At 50.1% G+C, this 13907-nt stretch overlaps 6 protein-coding genes across 6 annotated transcripts; 2 read left to right on the top strand and 4 right to left on the bottom strand.

The window, feature by feature from the left end:
• Nucleotides 1-1022: 1022 nt before the first annotated feature.
• Nucleotides 1023-2646, bottom strand: LAT1 (dihydrolipoyllysine-residue acetyltransferase; the record flags this gene model as incomplete). The annotated part of the gene is made up of 3 exons (XM_019131132.1): nt 2576-2646; nt 2468-2517; nt 1023-2317 (listed from the first exon to the last, which is right to left on the bottom strand). Exons 1-3 carry the CDS (start codon nt 2629-2631, stop codon nt 1023-1025), a joined length of 1401 nt encoding a protein of 466 aa, XP_018984354.1. The 5' UTR covers nt 2632-2646.
• A 292-nt stretch (nt 2647-2938) lies between these two features.
• RNH35 (ribonuclease H2 catalytic subunit) lies at nt 2939-4259 on the bottom strand (the record flags this gene model as incomplete). Its single annotated transcript, XM_019131133.1, has 3 exons — nt 2939-3249; nt 3289-4093; nt 4184-4259. The coding sequence occupies 3 exons, from the start codon at nt 4257-4259 to the stop codon at nt 3168-3170; spliced, it is 963 nt and encodes a 320-aa protein (XP_018984355.1). The 3' UTR covers nt 2939-3167.
• A 476-nt stretch (nt 4260-4735) lies between these two features.
• On the bottom strand, nt 4736-5842 carry IMP4 (snoRNA-binding rRNA-processing protein). The gene is made up of 2 exons (XM_019132157.1): nt 5803-5842; nt 4736-5752 (listed from the first exon to the last, which is right to left on the bottom strand). The coding sequence occupies exons 1-2, from the start codon at nt 5803-5805 to the stop codon at nt 4901-4903; spliced, it is 855 nt and encodes a 284-aa protein (XP_018984356.1). The 5' UTR covers nt 5806-5842; the 3' UTR covers nt 4736-4900.
• A 195-nt stretch (nt 5843-6037) lies between these two features.
• Nucleotides 6038-7980, bottom strand: MSK1 (lysine--tRNA ligase). Its single transcript, XM_019129173.1, has one exon. The coding sequence runs from the start codon at nt 7962-7964 to the stop codon at nt 6306-6308; it is 1659 nt and encodes a 552-aa protein (XP_018984357.1). The 5' UTR covers nt 7965-7980; the 3' UTR covers nt 6038-6305.
• Nucleotides 7981-8419: 439 nt separating this feature from the next.
• On the top strand, nt 8420-11019 carry BABINDRAFT_162099 (uncharacterized protein). Its single transcript, XM_019129174.1, has one exon. It carries the CDS (start codon nt 8492-8494, stop codon nt 10862-10864), a length of 2373 nt encoding a protein of 790 aa, XP_018984358.1. The 5' UTR covers nt 8420-8491; the 3' UTR covers nt 10865-11019.
• Nucleotides 11020-12126: 1107 nt separating this feature from the next.
• On the top strand, nt 12127-13224 carry BABINDRAFT_29220 (uncharacterized protein; the record flags this gene model as incomplete). The annotated part of the gene is made up of 2 exons (XM_019131443.1): nt 12127-12666; nt 12712-13224. Coding segments are annotated over 2 exons (1053 nt in total), but the record flags the coding sequence as incomplete, so codon positions are not given.
• Nucleotides 13225-13907: the final 683 nt, after the last annotated feature.

The raw sequence follows: 13907 nt of genomic DNA on the forward strand, positions 1-13907 counted from the left end.
GCCTCTATACTTGTTTTCCTATATCTATTTGGTTTGATTAGGCGTATTCGGGATTGGCGCAAAGGCTAACGTGTTGGCGCTTAACAGGGAAAACCAAGACGAACCAAGTGTTTTGGGCAAAGTCTATTTTCTGATTTGGAGTGCATGTAAGAAAGGCGCGACTGAAGGGTTAAAGAATTCTGTGGGCGCAATTGTTAGGACAGCCAGGGGTGCTGCATAGACGTGATGCTCTCGCCTCGAGCATACGTATACGCCATAGGCTAGATTGAGGCGGCGCTACCGCCCCATAATATACTTATGTGAACGCAAACCTCTCCTCGTCACAAATCTTACCAGGCCTCCTTTGACTAAAGCTAGTCCAAAGCTGTAATGAAAAAGGTGAATATCAAGGCTCTAAGTTATACTTCAGGAAAAAGTATATAATCTTCTAGACGTAGAGCTGGTTTATGATGACGTTACTAATCTCTATATTCTGATCTGGAGTTATAAAAATATCTCTTACCTTTAGCAACCTATAGTTAAGCCTCGACAGGGCTCATAATGTGTCCATATTTGTACTTGCCAGTGATATCCTTGTAAGGAAACATAGTTTTTGGATAAGGCGAATCCGAATTGAGATTAAAGTTTCTCCTAGTCTAGAGGTGAGGGTTTAGATGTTTTTAGAACGTACTACCCCACATTCCAAGTTCTCTCTGTTTAATGCAATGATCCAAAGGGGAAAATACTCTGGAGCTTGTTTTGAATATATATATATATTCATCGAATTTTATTTAATTATAGCTAGACCTAGATATTCCGAATATTAAATATACGCATTTCGGCACACTTAGCAATAGACAGTTTGTATTAGCGATAAACGGTTCGTATACTTTATATATAATTGAAATTGTCGTGCATAAGCCCACGATTGTTGTCCAATCGGACTACATTAATACTAATTAGATACGGAAAATTATATGTATATTACTAAGGAACAGGGGAGATTTTGTGAGAATTTTAACGTTTAGCCTTTAGGATCCCTTCTAAAGCATGATTTCCAATGGGTTTTCAACAACCTTCTTCAAGGCCTTCATCCACTCACCACCGAGGGCACCGTCAATAGTTCTGTGGTCGAAGGTACCGGTAATGTTGATGACCTGGTCCCAAGCGACACCGTTAGCGGCGGTATCGTCTCTAATGGCCTTCTCCTCCACGGTACCGATGGCAACGATGGCGGATTGTGGAGGGTTGATGATGGAGGTGAACATGGTCACGGCCGGGTTCATACCCAAGTTGGAGATGGTAATGGTACCACCTTGGTATTCTTCTGGGGCCAACTTACCGGCCTTGGCACGCTTACCCAAGTCCTTGATTTCAGCAGAGATCTCTGACAAACCCTTGGTGTGAGCGTTCTTGACAATTGGGGTGATCAAGCCAGTTGGGGTGGCAACAGCAACGGAAACGTCCACATTGCTGTACTGGCGGATGACACCGGCCTCTTCCAACCAGGCGGAGTTGACCTGTGGAACCCTTCTGGAAGCAACAGCGATGGCCTTGACCAACAAGTCGTTGACGGATAATCTGTATCTGTCTTCGGCTGAGGCGTTCAAGGAGGCACGCAACTTCAACAACTTGGAAACAGAGATCTGGGAAGAGACGATGTAGGTTGGGGACTGCTGGGTAGATTGCAACAATCTGCTGGCAATAACCTTTCTCATGCCGGAAATTGGAATGTCTTCGTAAGTGGCGGTGGCAGCAGCGGTGGCGGTCGTAGCCGACGCGGCGGTGACGGAAGCAGCGGCCTGTGGAACGTAGGATTCAACGTCCTTGGCAACGATTCTGCCGTTTGGACCGGTACCCTTGAGGTCCTTCAAGGAAACGCCCTTCTCCAAAGCGAGGGTCTTGGCGTATGGGGACGCAAAGATTCTACCGGCTGGCGCAGCTTTGGTGGCAGCTGGTGCAGCGGCGGCTGGGGTGTTGGCCTTAGCCTCGGTTTTTGGGGCTTCTTCGGCCTTTGGAGCTTCGGCAGATGGGGCAGCTGGGGAGGCATCTTCGGCGGTAAAGTCCGCAAATGCGGCAACATCGGCCTTGTCTTCGACGTAGACAGCAATTGGCTTACCGACAGGGACATCCTTGGTACCGGCATCCATCAAGATCTTTGCCAAGAAACCTTCGTCCTGGAACTCAAAGTCCATCTGGGCCTTGTCGGTTTCAATTTCAGCAATGGCTTCACCGGCAGCCAACTCGTCACCAACGGCCTTGCTCCAGGCGGCAATACCACCCTGGGTCATGGTTGGGGACAAAGCTGGCATGGCAATGACAGTGTGCGGAGGGAAAGCTAGAGGTTAGTGACTGTTTAAGGTCTTTGAACGGGTTCATATCCGGAAGGTTCTTCATTCAACGGAAGATTAGTCGCAGAAGAGACCCATCGAGGGGTAGCTGATTCATGGCCGAAAATCCACTATCACAGAATAGCAATTATACATACATTTACCGGCATAGTAACGAGCAAACTGAACAGCAGAAAACTTGGAGACTCTAAAGATGTGTTAGTCTTTGTAGTGAGATCGGGCATCTCGGGGGTACAATAACTTACTGTGGAAGAGCACGGAAGGCTTGACGAGAAACTCTGGCAGCGAGAATAACGGACATTGTGGATATTAAGAGGTGTAATGAAGAGAAGAAACGGCAGGAGAAGGATGGATTGTAGTTTTATCTAGCAAAGCGCTGATGCACAACCGCGCGGACGTTCCTTCCCGAATGTTTCCCCTCTCCAGGAGCACAGTAATCCGGCTGTCATGCGGCTCGGGCACTACACGACCTTTCTCCATACGCATGATATTTTGTCTCTATGCAGGAGACTCATCAGGCCGGGCATCGGGTCAGGGTTGGCGTAGATCCAAATGGGACGGATAGTAGTTTAATCTTGTTATCAAGCTAAAAAGATGGTGATACATGTAGGTGATTAGATTTTGTCCCTTAAAAAAAACAAAAAAACAAAACAAAAGCGTAGCCACATGGTACAAACATGCTTCTACTCGGCACCTCACCTGATTACCACGTCGAGTCCGTGTAAGTCGCCTCCATCTTCAATCATCTTTATGTTAATTCAAAGAACGATAAAATAAACAAGGTGGTGCTGCTATACTGCAGCCCTGACCCTCTACATCGCTGCGTCCACAGGGTACCTACCCTAAAACAGTGTTGCTCCCCCACCACAAGGTGCTCAAATCCATTTTGTCCAACGCCTCCGCTGCCTTAGCGGAGTCACTGAACATGGCATCCAAGGTATAGCTCTCCTTTTCGCACTCCTCCTCCCAGACAATCTCGGCCGCACCGCCATTCTTCAACGCGTCCTTCGACGTCTGCCACGAGAACCGCACCATGCTGTTCCAGCCATAGAGGGGATCCACCTTTCCCTTCAACCACTTGGTTGTCCTTGGATCGGAGGGGTACCCACATCCCCACGGCTCTTCACCCAAAAAGCGCTTGCGGTAAAACTCGAGGTTGTAGTCTCGAGTAACTTTAGCACAGATACTTGCGGTACTGACAATGGGATAAATGGCATCGGCCTTCTTGGCAACCGTGAACTTGACCCCCGGAAAGCGGGCCGAGAGTTTCGTCTGATATGACACAGGCGGGCCCACGGTGTCGACGTAGACGTGCGCTAAGTTGACCCCGAGGTCAAGCACGTGCTGAATCAAATCTATAGTAGCATCATGTGCCTGCTCGTTCAAATTGTAGTTGCCCACTGCGTTTGGTTTCAACATCCCCGAGGAAATATCCGCCGCCGTCAAGGATCTGGTAGCCCAGCCGATGTTTTCAAACAACTCACTACTCTCATCGCAGATCTGCGCCATCAACTGCGTCCGCCTCTCCTCACTCAACGTCTTGGAATCAGCAAACCCGTAGTCTGACTTCAACTGTCTCTCATAGTCTTGCAAACAGTAGCTCACCCCGTAAACCATCGCACCCAACACTGGCCCTCTGCCCGCCTCGTCGACCCCTAGCACGCATGGCGCGGTCTTGTCCGCCAAAATCACCCGAGGCACCTTCGAGAGATACGTGGTTGACGTGGTGGTGTGTGTCGTGGGAACTGATGGGGGGTAAAAGTCTGTTACATCGATATCAGGCGTGGTCCGGCGCTTCTTATACGCGTACTTTGGCGTGTCCTGGTCCAAGTCTTTTTTCACGCCTGATTCACCGACGTCATCCGATTCTCTCATGATTTTATCGGACTCTCTCATAGATCCGTCCAAGTCTCTTTTCTCAATGGTCATTTCTTGTATAGGTTATGTGTATTGTGTGTTGGGCCAAGGAAAAAGCGTACGCGTAAAGGACGAAAGTATATCACGCGTCATGATCGCGGAGGTTCGCATGTGAGGCTACACGTGCAGTATTTTAGTTTGTGGTGATGGGGGATTTCCTTTAAGTGTTTTCATATTTCTTACAGCTCAGTATTATAAATCAATATTAGACTGGATTTTATGATTTATTTTCATCCTGAATTGCAGTTAATACTGACTTGATACTCACCCTTAGACTGGCGGTAGAGTAGAAATACTCAGCAGATAATCAACAATGCGTCACCAGACTACCTGCAATATCCATTAGAAGATCCGGTTTACAAAGAGCCAAAACCTGTCTAGGGGTGAAATAAAGTATTTTGGTGTCTAATTTCGACCGAAAACGTGATACGACCTTCTGTACATTAGTTTTAGCTCCTAATGATACATCCAACGCTCCTCAACCCATTCCATTCATGAGATATTCGTTATTGAAATATATAACCCAAGGCTATTCAGGCATACCGGCAAGGAATTACCATCTATAAATCCATATCCGTGCAAAAAAAAAATTCCACTTTAATTTCTATTGAAAATAGCTAATGTACAACCTCTCGAGTTTAACTCCATGAGGCTCAACCCAAGTAGTCCTTTCTGTTGGCGGTTCTGACAAACCTCCTCAACTGCCACTCGACGTCAGCCTCCTTGTTCTCAAGTGTCCCCAACCTCAACTCAAACAATCTCATTTCGAATCTCGGGCCGACCTCGGCCACCTCCACACCGTCTCTGGTCTTCACATACACGTGTTGTCTGACACTGATAAAGTCGCCGTCGTTGCTGAAAGTTATGACTCTAGGGCTGTCCTTTTTGACGCCCGGTGGGAACATGTGCTTCAATATGGTAACGACTCTCTTCCCCAAGGTGGTGTTGAAATTCTCAAAGATCAAGTGCGGGTGTGCCTCGGACTGGTTGCCCGAGTTTTCAATATCATGTCTTAGAACCACATTGTGAAGGGTGAAGAAGGCGGTAGGCCCGTGCGGGAAGTGGCTGACGGTCAAGGTGGTTGGCACACCTCTGTGCTCGTGCAAAATGACCAAATCGGTGGTGCCAGAGGCTTGGCAGGCGTTGACCAAGGATGGCATGACGTAGTTACCTCTGTTCAACCGCACTGCGGTGGGAAACAACAACTTGATTTCCTTGGCAAACTGTGACAATCTGGTGGACGGGTCTCTGGAGGTGGTGACCACGATCTTTGGGTCGGCGATCCCACTCATATGGGCGTACTCATCGTCCACGGCTTCCTGGATAGACTCATCGAAGATGTAGTCCGTCTTGAGCTGGTCGTCGTCGGCAATTTCCTTTGGCAATGGCTTCCCACTGGCCAACGCGGCCTTCAACTGCGAACGCTTTTGCTGGAGCGAAGACTCTTGCAACTCCAAGGCCTTGCGGTAAAGGTACTCCTTTCTTTCACGGGCTTGTTTTCTGATCTGGGCACGTTAGTACTAATCCGATAGAGCTGGAAAACAGGGTTACATACCATTTCAAAGTATAGTTAGATTGCTAATGATACGGGGAAGGGAAAGGGTGAGCAATGGTTCAAATACTTTCGCAGTTTTCCTAAAAAAGAATGTGTAAAAATATTTTTCAGTCACGTGCATATGCAGAAGGTGTGTGCAGGATAGATGCGATGAGCTTGGGTTATGCGGTAGATAAATGGTGGGGATATATATTTTGGTAGGACAAACGAGTGATTAGGAATCGATAAAGTTAAACGGTAGCAGTGTAAATTTCTGGATAATGTCTCGATATATACCAATGGCTACATGTATGCTGGTTGTATGGGTGCACACGCATAAGTATTGGGTGATTAGAGGGGTAAACACGCATGGCAAGATTTCCCAGATGAAACATTAGTATATACAAGAACCCACCTACAAAGTCGGTCTGGAGATATAGAGAGCTGAGCGTTTGCTTAAATCATAGACAAACACCAGGGATCAAAGCTCGCATACAGAAGTAAGCTCATCCACTATCTTTCGCTTATTGCTTGGTCACGTCAGACAAGTCCCCAAAACTCAACACCTCCTCAATGCGATCACTCTTGGTCAAGAACATCACCAACCGGTCAACCCCAAGACCCCAGCCTCCAGTTGGTGGAAGCCCCCATTCCATGGCCTCCACATACTTGTGATCCGGTACAAGCATCTCGTCATCGAGGTACTGGTCCTTGCTTTCCTGCTGGTGCATGAAGTTTTCGAGCTGCTGGAACGGTGAGTTCTGCTCCTCGTACGCATTCACGTACTCCTTTCCGTGGATGTACATTTCAAACCTGCGGGAAATCTCGTACCTCTTTTCCCCGTATGCGATCTCAGTAGACTTTGCAAGCGGAGACATGATGGCCGGCTGGTGGTAGATGAACGTCGGGTACTCCTTGCACAACGGTTCCAAGTAGGTTGCCGATAGCTCGTCGAGTAACTGGATAGGAGAAGGGTTGAGGGACGGCTTCTTCAAGCCAATCGTAGCATAGTACGCCAAGAGAGATTCTTGGGAGAGGACAGCCGGGAACGGATGCCCGGTGGTCCGTTCAAGGGCTGGAATAAATTCAAGCCTAGCGAACACGCCACTGTTTGTTGTAAGATTGTCAACTAAGACTTGCGCTCTCGCCTTCAAACCGTCTGTAACCTTGAGATTAGTGGACAGGAGGTCTTTGGCGATATAGAGAAAGAGCTGTTCTGTGATCCCCATCAACTCTTCAAGTGTGGTGAACGACTGATAGAACTCACACGATGTAAATTCTGGGTTGTGGGTTCTATCGATCCCCTCGTTCCGAAAAACCTGGCCAATTTCGTATACTTTTTCAAACCCGCCGATCACCAACCGCTTCAACCACAACTCTGGGGCTACTCTGAGATGCAACTCGATCGGCTTCTCCGTCACATCTTTCAAGTGCTGCGAACTGGTGGTAAAGGGTGTGGCATTGGCACCCTTGGAAGAGTTTCCAATGATTGGGGTCTGAACCTCCAAGAACTCTCGTTCGTTAAAGAATCTCCGGATGGATGTCAAGAGAATGGACTTGACTATCATCCGCTCTCTTGACTTTGCGTTGACCAAATAGTCCACAACACGGTTCAGACGAATCTTTGAACGGTCGTTTAACTTAGGCGGAAGAGGATGCAACGCCGGGACTGCGAGCCTGATGGCTTCAGTGAGCTTCACAGACAACTCTCCGACCTTGGTTGTCCCGGGAAACCCCTTACACGTGATAATGTCCCCCTTTTTGAGGGTTTCATGGGCCTCGGCAAACGCTTCCTTGCTCATTTTCATCATAGAGTTCGTCGCCACAAGCTGAACCTTGTGGAAATCCTGCACCACGTCTATGAAGTACATCGCCTTTCCGGCCTTGCGAATGTTTTGAATCTTCCCTTCGACGGTGTAGTATTTTGAAAGTCGATTTTCCGGGGGGAACTCGTATTTCTGGAACTGCTCTATGAATTCTGGAACGCGCAAGTGAATCGCATCATTGAAACGGGCTTCGCTTAGCGTCGGATAAAAGTCCTTCGGATTGGCCTTGATGAGGTTCTTCCGGTTGGCAAACTCAAGCACCTCCCGCTCCTCGTGGGTGATTGCTTGTGTGGAGTTGAGTCTGGGGCATGATATGAGCCTAGAAGGCCGTGCAGTTCGGTTCAAAAGAGGTAGCATGCTTGGTGAGATGAATGTGGAGCGAAACAGCACGCGGTCTGATCTATATCTACCGCCTTAAAGATGGGTGGTGTGCACGTGACTTTTCAGCTAGGCGTTCATGCAGGTCCGTTGACCGGGCTGAATATTATGGAAATCGCACACACGCTTCGGTACCATTCAGACATGGTATGAATGAAAAACCTAGATGGTCCTACACCCTTCAGGGGCCTTTTCCCTCCCCCGCTTTCTTCAATCCACTCACTCAAAATCATGGTACAACTAGACATTACCGAACTGCATTGACATCCTGCATATGGCACCGCCGTACTTCCTTTGCGATAGCCACATCTGTCTATACCAACCCATAATCCATCCAAACATCCACTATTAGCCATCTCCAAGAACTCCTTCTTTACCTTACTCTGCCCGTGCATATTTTTTTTTTTTTCACCCGCTCTCCTAGATTTGGCCATCAAAACCCGATAGCCGGAATATTGATATCCTGCATATACTACTGACTGGAAAGTCATGTCCACGAAAATCAGATGCAACACGTAACAAAAACAAGATCAATCCGGGTGGGAGACAAGCCAACCACGTCATTAACTACAAAATGGTATGTGACCTTTTTCAGGTATTCCTTCGGCTTGCATGCTAACCAACAGGACTTTGAAACCGCCGAGGATACCGATGGCGTGAGACTCACGTGGAACGCCATTCCGCAGAAGCAGTTCGACGCTACGCGTTGCGTGATCCCGCTCGCTTCGCTCTACACGCCGCTCAAGTACCGTGAAGATCTCGCCATCGTGCAGGAAGAAGTGCTTCCGTGCTCCCAGTGCAAGGCGATTATCAACCCGTTCTGCCCCTATGACCCCGCCTTGGCCACGTGGAGCTGTGCGTTCTGCCACGCGCGCAACCGTGCGCCGCCGCACTTTCAGCAAACCCAGAGCATTCCTTCAGGTACCGCCGCATCTACCATTGAGTACGTTTTGCCGAACCGCGACACGCGCCGCATCAAAACACCGCCCATTTTTGTCTACGTGGTGGACTCTGTCAATGACGAGGAAAACCTTGCCGCGTTAAGGGAATCTTTGATTCTCAGCATGAACTTGCTTCCGCTGGACGCACTCGTGGGCTTCATTTCCTACGGCCGCAATGTCTCTGTCTACGAGCTCGGCGCTCCCGACGCCATCCGCACCTTCGCGTTCAACGGTACCAAGGAGTACACCGCAGAGCAGGTCACCAAGACGCTCGGGCTTCTCTCGGCGGATTTACGCCAACAGGAACAACAGTATACGGCTGCCATCAACGCGCGCTTCTTCCAGCCGGTGGCAATGGCAGAATACCAGCTCACCACCATCATGGAGGAGCTCATTGGCGACGCGTTTCCCTACAATGTCAAGCGCCAGAGGCCCGCGCGTTGTACAGGTGCAGCGCTCAACGTGGCCCAGTTACTCGTGGCCAACTGTGCCGCAAAGACAGGCGCACACGTGATGCTTTTCGCTGGTGGTCCGTGTACGACCGGTCCGGGCACGATCGTTTCGGCCGAGCTCAAGGAGGCGATGCGTTCGCACCACGAGATTATCGCTGAGAGCCCCAAGTACTTTGCCAAGGCGCGCCACTTTTACGATGCATTGGCACAGCGGTTTGCGGACGTGGGCCACGCAGTTGACGTGTTTGTCGGCTGCTATGACCAAGTCGGCTTGTACGAGATGAGCAGCTTGCCGGACAAGACCGGCGGGGTGGTAATTCTCTCGGATGCGTTCGCTACCGCAATCTTTAAGCAGTCGCTCGTGCGGATGTTCAGCAAGAGCGAGGATGGTGTGTTGGAGTTTGGCCTCAACGCGTCCTTGGAGGTGAAGGTGAGCAAGGAGTTGAAGTTGAACGGGTTGATCGGGCACGCCGAGTCGTTAAAGAACAAAAATGCCAGTGTGTCTGAGATGGTGGTAGGCACCGGCGGCACCGCTGCCTGGAAGTTGTGCAATGTGGCGCCTCAATCGACCTACGGCATCTACTTCGAGGTGAATGGCAACGACACTCAGCTCAATCCCGGCCAGGTCACCAACGCTTTCATCCAGTACATTATGCACTACGAGAACCCCGTGGGGGAGAACCGTTTGCGTGTCACCACCATTGCCAGGCCGATCGTGCCTGCCACGAGTCCTGCATTGGTTTCCAGCTTTGACCAGGAGGCGGCTGCTGTGTTAATTGCACGCCAGGCCGTTAGCAAGTTGCACAAGGGGCAAGACGCGGGCGATGTCATCAAGTGGTTGGACCGCATCTTGATCAACATGTGCAGCCGTTTCGCGGAGTATTCCAAGAACAACGTGGCCACCTTCCGTCTCGCGGCCAACTTCTCGCTCTTCCCGCAATTCATGTACCACTTGCGCCGCTCGCAGTTCTGCCAGGTTTTCAACAACTCGCCGGATGAAACCTCTTTCTACAGGCATGTGTTCCTCACGGAGGACACCAACAATTCGCTCATCATGATCCAGCCGACGTTGACAGCATACGAGGTGGAATGGGCCGAGCCGCAGCCGGTGTTACTCGACTCTTTATCGATTACCGCCAACCGTATCTTGTTGTTGGACACGTTCTTCCACGTTTTGATCTTCCACGGTGAATCCATTGCCGCCTGGCGAAAGGCCGGCTATCAGGACATGGAGGACTACGCATACTTCAAGGACTTCTTGGCGATCCCGAAGCAGGAGGCCGCGGACTTGCTTGTGGAACGCTTCCCTCTCCCGCGGTTTATTGACTGCGACCAGGGTGGGTCACAGGCGCGGTTCTTGATGAGCAAGTTGAATCCGACAACCACGTATAATGATAGTGCTGTGGCGCAGGGGACGGTGATTTTAACGGACGATGTGAGTTTGCAGTCGTTCATGGACCATGTACAGAAGAAGGCAGTGGTGTAGCGAGACCGAGAGTTGTCGTTAGGTTATAGAGAGGAAGGCGGAAGAGTGGACTTTGAGCGAGGGGGAATGTATTTCCACGTAAATATTTAAAATGTATAATGAAGTTTGTCAAGAAACGGGGCTTATGACCTAGAGATGGAAGCGTGAATAGCATGGTAAAAAAAACATTTAAGCTCATGAACCAAACTCGGGGATTAGAAGAACGAGTAAGCTAGACCTTGAAAAGTGACAAGTGTGAGGGCGATAGAAATGTATCGGATAGATATAAATAGCTGGCGACCATACCAGCGTGCAATATAATCGAGAGGTTTAAAGCTTGAGCTGTATAAGGTCTTTAGTGCCTGAGACAGGTTGCGCTTTCCCAAGGTCAAATAATCTGAAATGCTCACAGCTCCGATGGTGGATTGTGTATGGCCTATAGTTACCAATTTAAACATTACTGCAGTTATGAGCACCTTCTGGTTTCGAGCACTTTGATAACTCTGCCCTATATAACGGCCCCGTTTATATCATGTATACGGGAGGTTTAAAACTAGCCTAGAAATTGACCAAAAGATCACTTGACCCCCCCCCCGCAATGGAAACAGTCATTTCCGAGCCCAAAACTTGTAGAGGTAGAATTGCTATGCCTTTCCTGGAAACCTCTCTAGCTCTACGAAAATCTGCCAATATTTCATATTGTACATCAATTTCTATAACTGCAACCCTCTTAAAAAGTCAGGTCTGGACAGCAACTAACCATTAGCTACCCACTATGCTAAGTCCCGCATCCAAGCAACACCCTGCGGCTTCTAATTTACCCTGTCTGCGTCCAGGTCACGTGAACTCAGCAGCGGACACGGAATTTGGGACGGGGGAAAAATAGAACGAAAGTTTGCAATGTCAACAGTGAAATCAAAACAAAAATAAACCAGACAGCAGCACACAAAAGTTCAAAGAACACAGTGATTATTTATTCGCTTGGTATATCTGCAATGAGCATTTCCATGAAGCGTCCCGTGGACGAAGAAGGCAACGGCAACGTATGTATACAGACCTAATGTACCTGAGTTAAGGCTAAGATCAACGTCTGTGTTACTTGGATCAATGCCTTAGCGATGACTGGGACCAATACTTTAGCAAAGACTGGAAGAAATACCCTTAGCCAGGACCAGTTTTGATCTTATACCGAGCTATCTGTATCTTTTATAAGTCAGCTGAGCATAGACGGGGGGGGTTGGGTTATGCTAGAGCAAGAGCCGAGTAAGCCAACTTATTTCCATAGCGACATACTAACATCTCAGTTTCCGTACTTTGAAGACCCAATAGACTTGGTCAATGCCGTGATATCGGTGCTCGCGACGCCGGAAGAGGTGACCAATGTGTCACTCAATTTTGCCAACGATAAAAACTCCGCAAGCGAGGTTCAAGCATACGCAAAAATATCTGGCAATTCCTGGACGTACTACGTCAAGCAATTGAGCGTGTCAATCGGGCGTAACACCGAGAGTGCGGTGGGTCCTGCGAATGTGGACCTGGTGGACATCGACTTGGGACCCGCAAAGGTGGTGTCACGCGCGCACGCCGCTATCAACTACAACCTTTCCACGCGCGTATGGGAGTTGGTGGTGAGCGGCCGCAACGGTGCAAAGGTCGACGGCAACCGCGTGGGCATCAACGAGCCGACCGCGTTGCATTCCGGCGCGATTGTCGACATCGGCAGCACTCAGATGATGTTCATCTTGCCGGACCTGACCCCGACCATCGCGCCGCCAGTACTTGCGCAGCTCGCGCCGCGTTTGGGACCGCCACACAAGAAAACCGTTGCCACACGACCATTTGTCAACTCCAACCCGCAGTTATTGGAGGCCAACAGCATGCGTAGTGGGATGATGAAGGGCAACCACTACAACCCCCTGTTGATGAAGGGTTTCCAGTTGTTTGCCAAGGGCAACGCTGCTGCTAACACCAGTTCTATCGACCAGGACCTTTCGCGCGACGAGAGCAAGGACACGAAGCCGCCATACTCGTACGCAACAATGATCACGCAGTCGATCTTGTCCAACCCCGAAGGCGCGTTGTCATTATCGGAAATATACGAGTGGATCTCATCACGCTACGCGTTCTACCGCCACTCCAAGACCGGCTGGCAGAACTCCATCCGACACAACCTCTCGCTTAACAAGGCGTTCGAGAAGGTGCCACGCAAGCCGAACGAGCCGGGTAAAGGCATGAAGTGGCAGATCAGTGACTCCTACAAGGAAGAGTTCTTGAACAAACTCGAGGACGGCAGTCTCTCAAAGGCCAGACGGGGAAGTTCTGTCAGCAGACAGTTGCAGTTGCATTTGTCGAACCACAACCACCTCCCAGGCGAGAAAAAGGCTCAGGGCCATAGCCAGGGTCAAAACCAGAGTCTTAACCAAGGCCCAGTCCACATGGCGTCTCAGGGCCCTATACCGGGGTTTCCCGGGTTCGGGATGGCGTACATGCCACAGCTTCAGCTGGTTACGCAGATCACGCCCGACTTTCCGAAACCCTCGCTGTCACACGATGCGCTCTCCTTCATTACCCAGGGGAGCATGCCGCCACCGGCGCTGAGCGTGCCACTGTCGCGTGAGAACGGCTCCATAGACACCAAGGCGACCAGCGAGAAGAATCCGCTATCGTCACCAATCAAAGAGGCGGAGCCTGCGGCCGCCAAGGCCCCTGCGGATCTCCCATTGAGCGAGTTCCAGTCGCCAAAGCGCTACGGTATCAGCGCCGTAGAGGCTTACACCCCCGAACGTGGCAAGGGCTCCAACAAGGTACATTTGCCCGCACCCAACGGTCACGCGGGCAACCCCCAGAGCTCGCCTGGGGTTTGGAACTTCATGCAATTCAGCACACCCAATCATAAGGATAATGACAGCCCCGTGAAGCGCAAGCCCGACGAGGGCTTAGGCAGTCCTGTCAAGGGCTTGGGTAAACCATCACCGGAGGAGGTGCGCAGCGTTGATTTGGCCAAGGGCTTCCGCAAGTAGTACATAATCTAACGATCGCATGAAAGGTTGTAGGCGTAAAGGGG

The sequence above is a fragment of the Babjeviella inositovora genome (assembly GCF_001661335.1).
Source record: "Babjeviella inositovora NRRL Y-12698 unplaced genomic scaffold BABINscaffold_8, whole genome shotgun sequence".
Taxonomy (NCBI): domain Eukaryota; kingdom Fungi; phylum Ascomycota; class Pichiomycetes; order Serinales; genus Babjeviella; species Babjeviella inositovora.

What these genes read in the sequence shown, in the direction of transcription:
- MSK1 (XM_019129173.1), bottom strand. Translation starts at nt 7,964, where the DNA reads ATGCTACCTCTTTTGAACCGAACTGCACGGCCTTCTAGGCTCATATCA.
- BABINDRAFT_162099 (XM_019129174.1), top strand. Translation starts at nt 8,492, where the DNA reads ATGCAACACGTAACAAAAACAAGATCAATCCGGGTGGGAGACAAGCCA.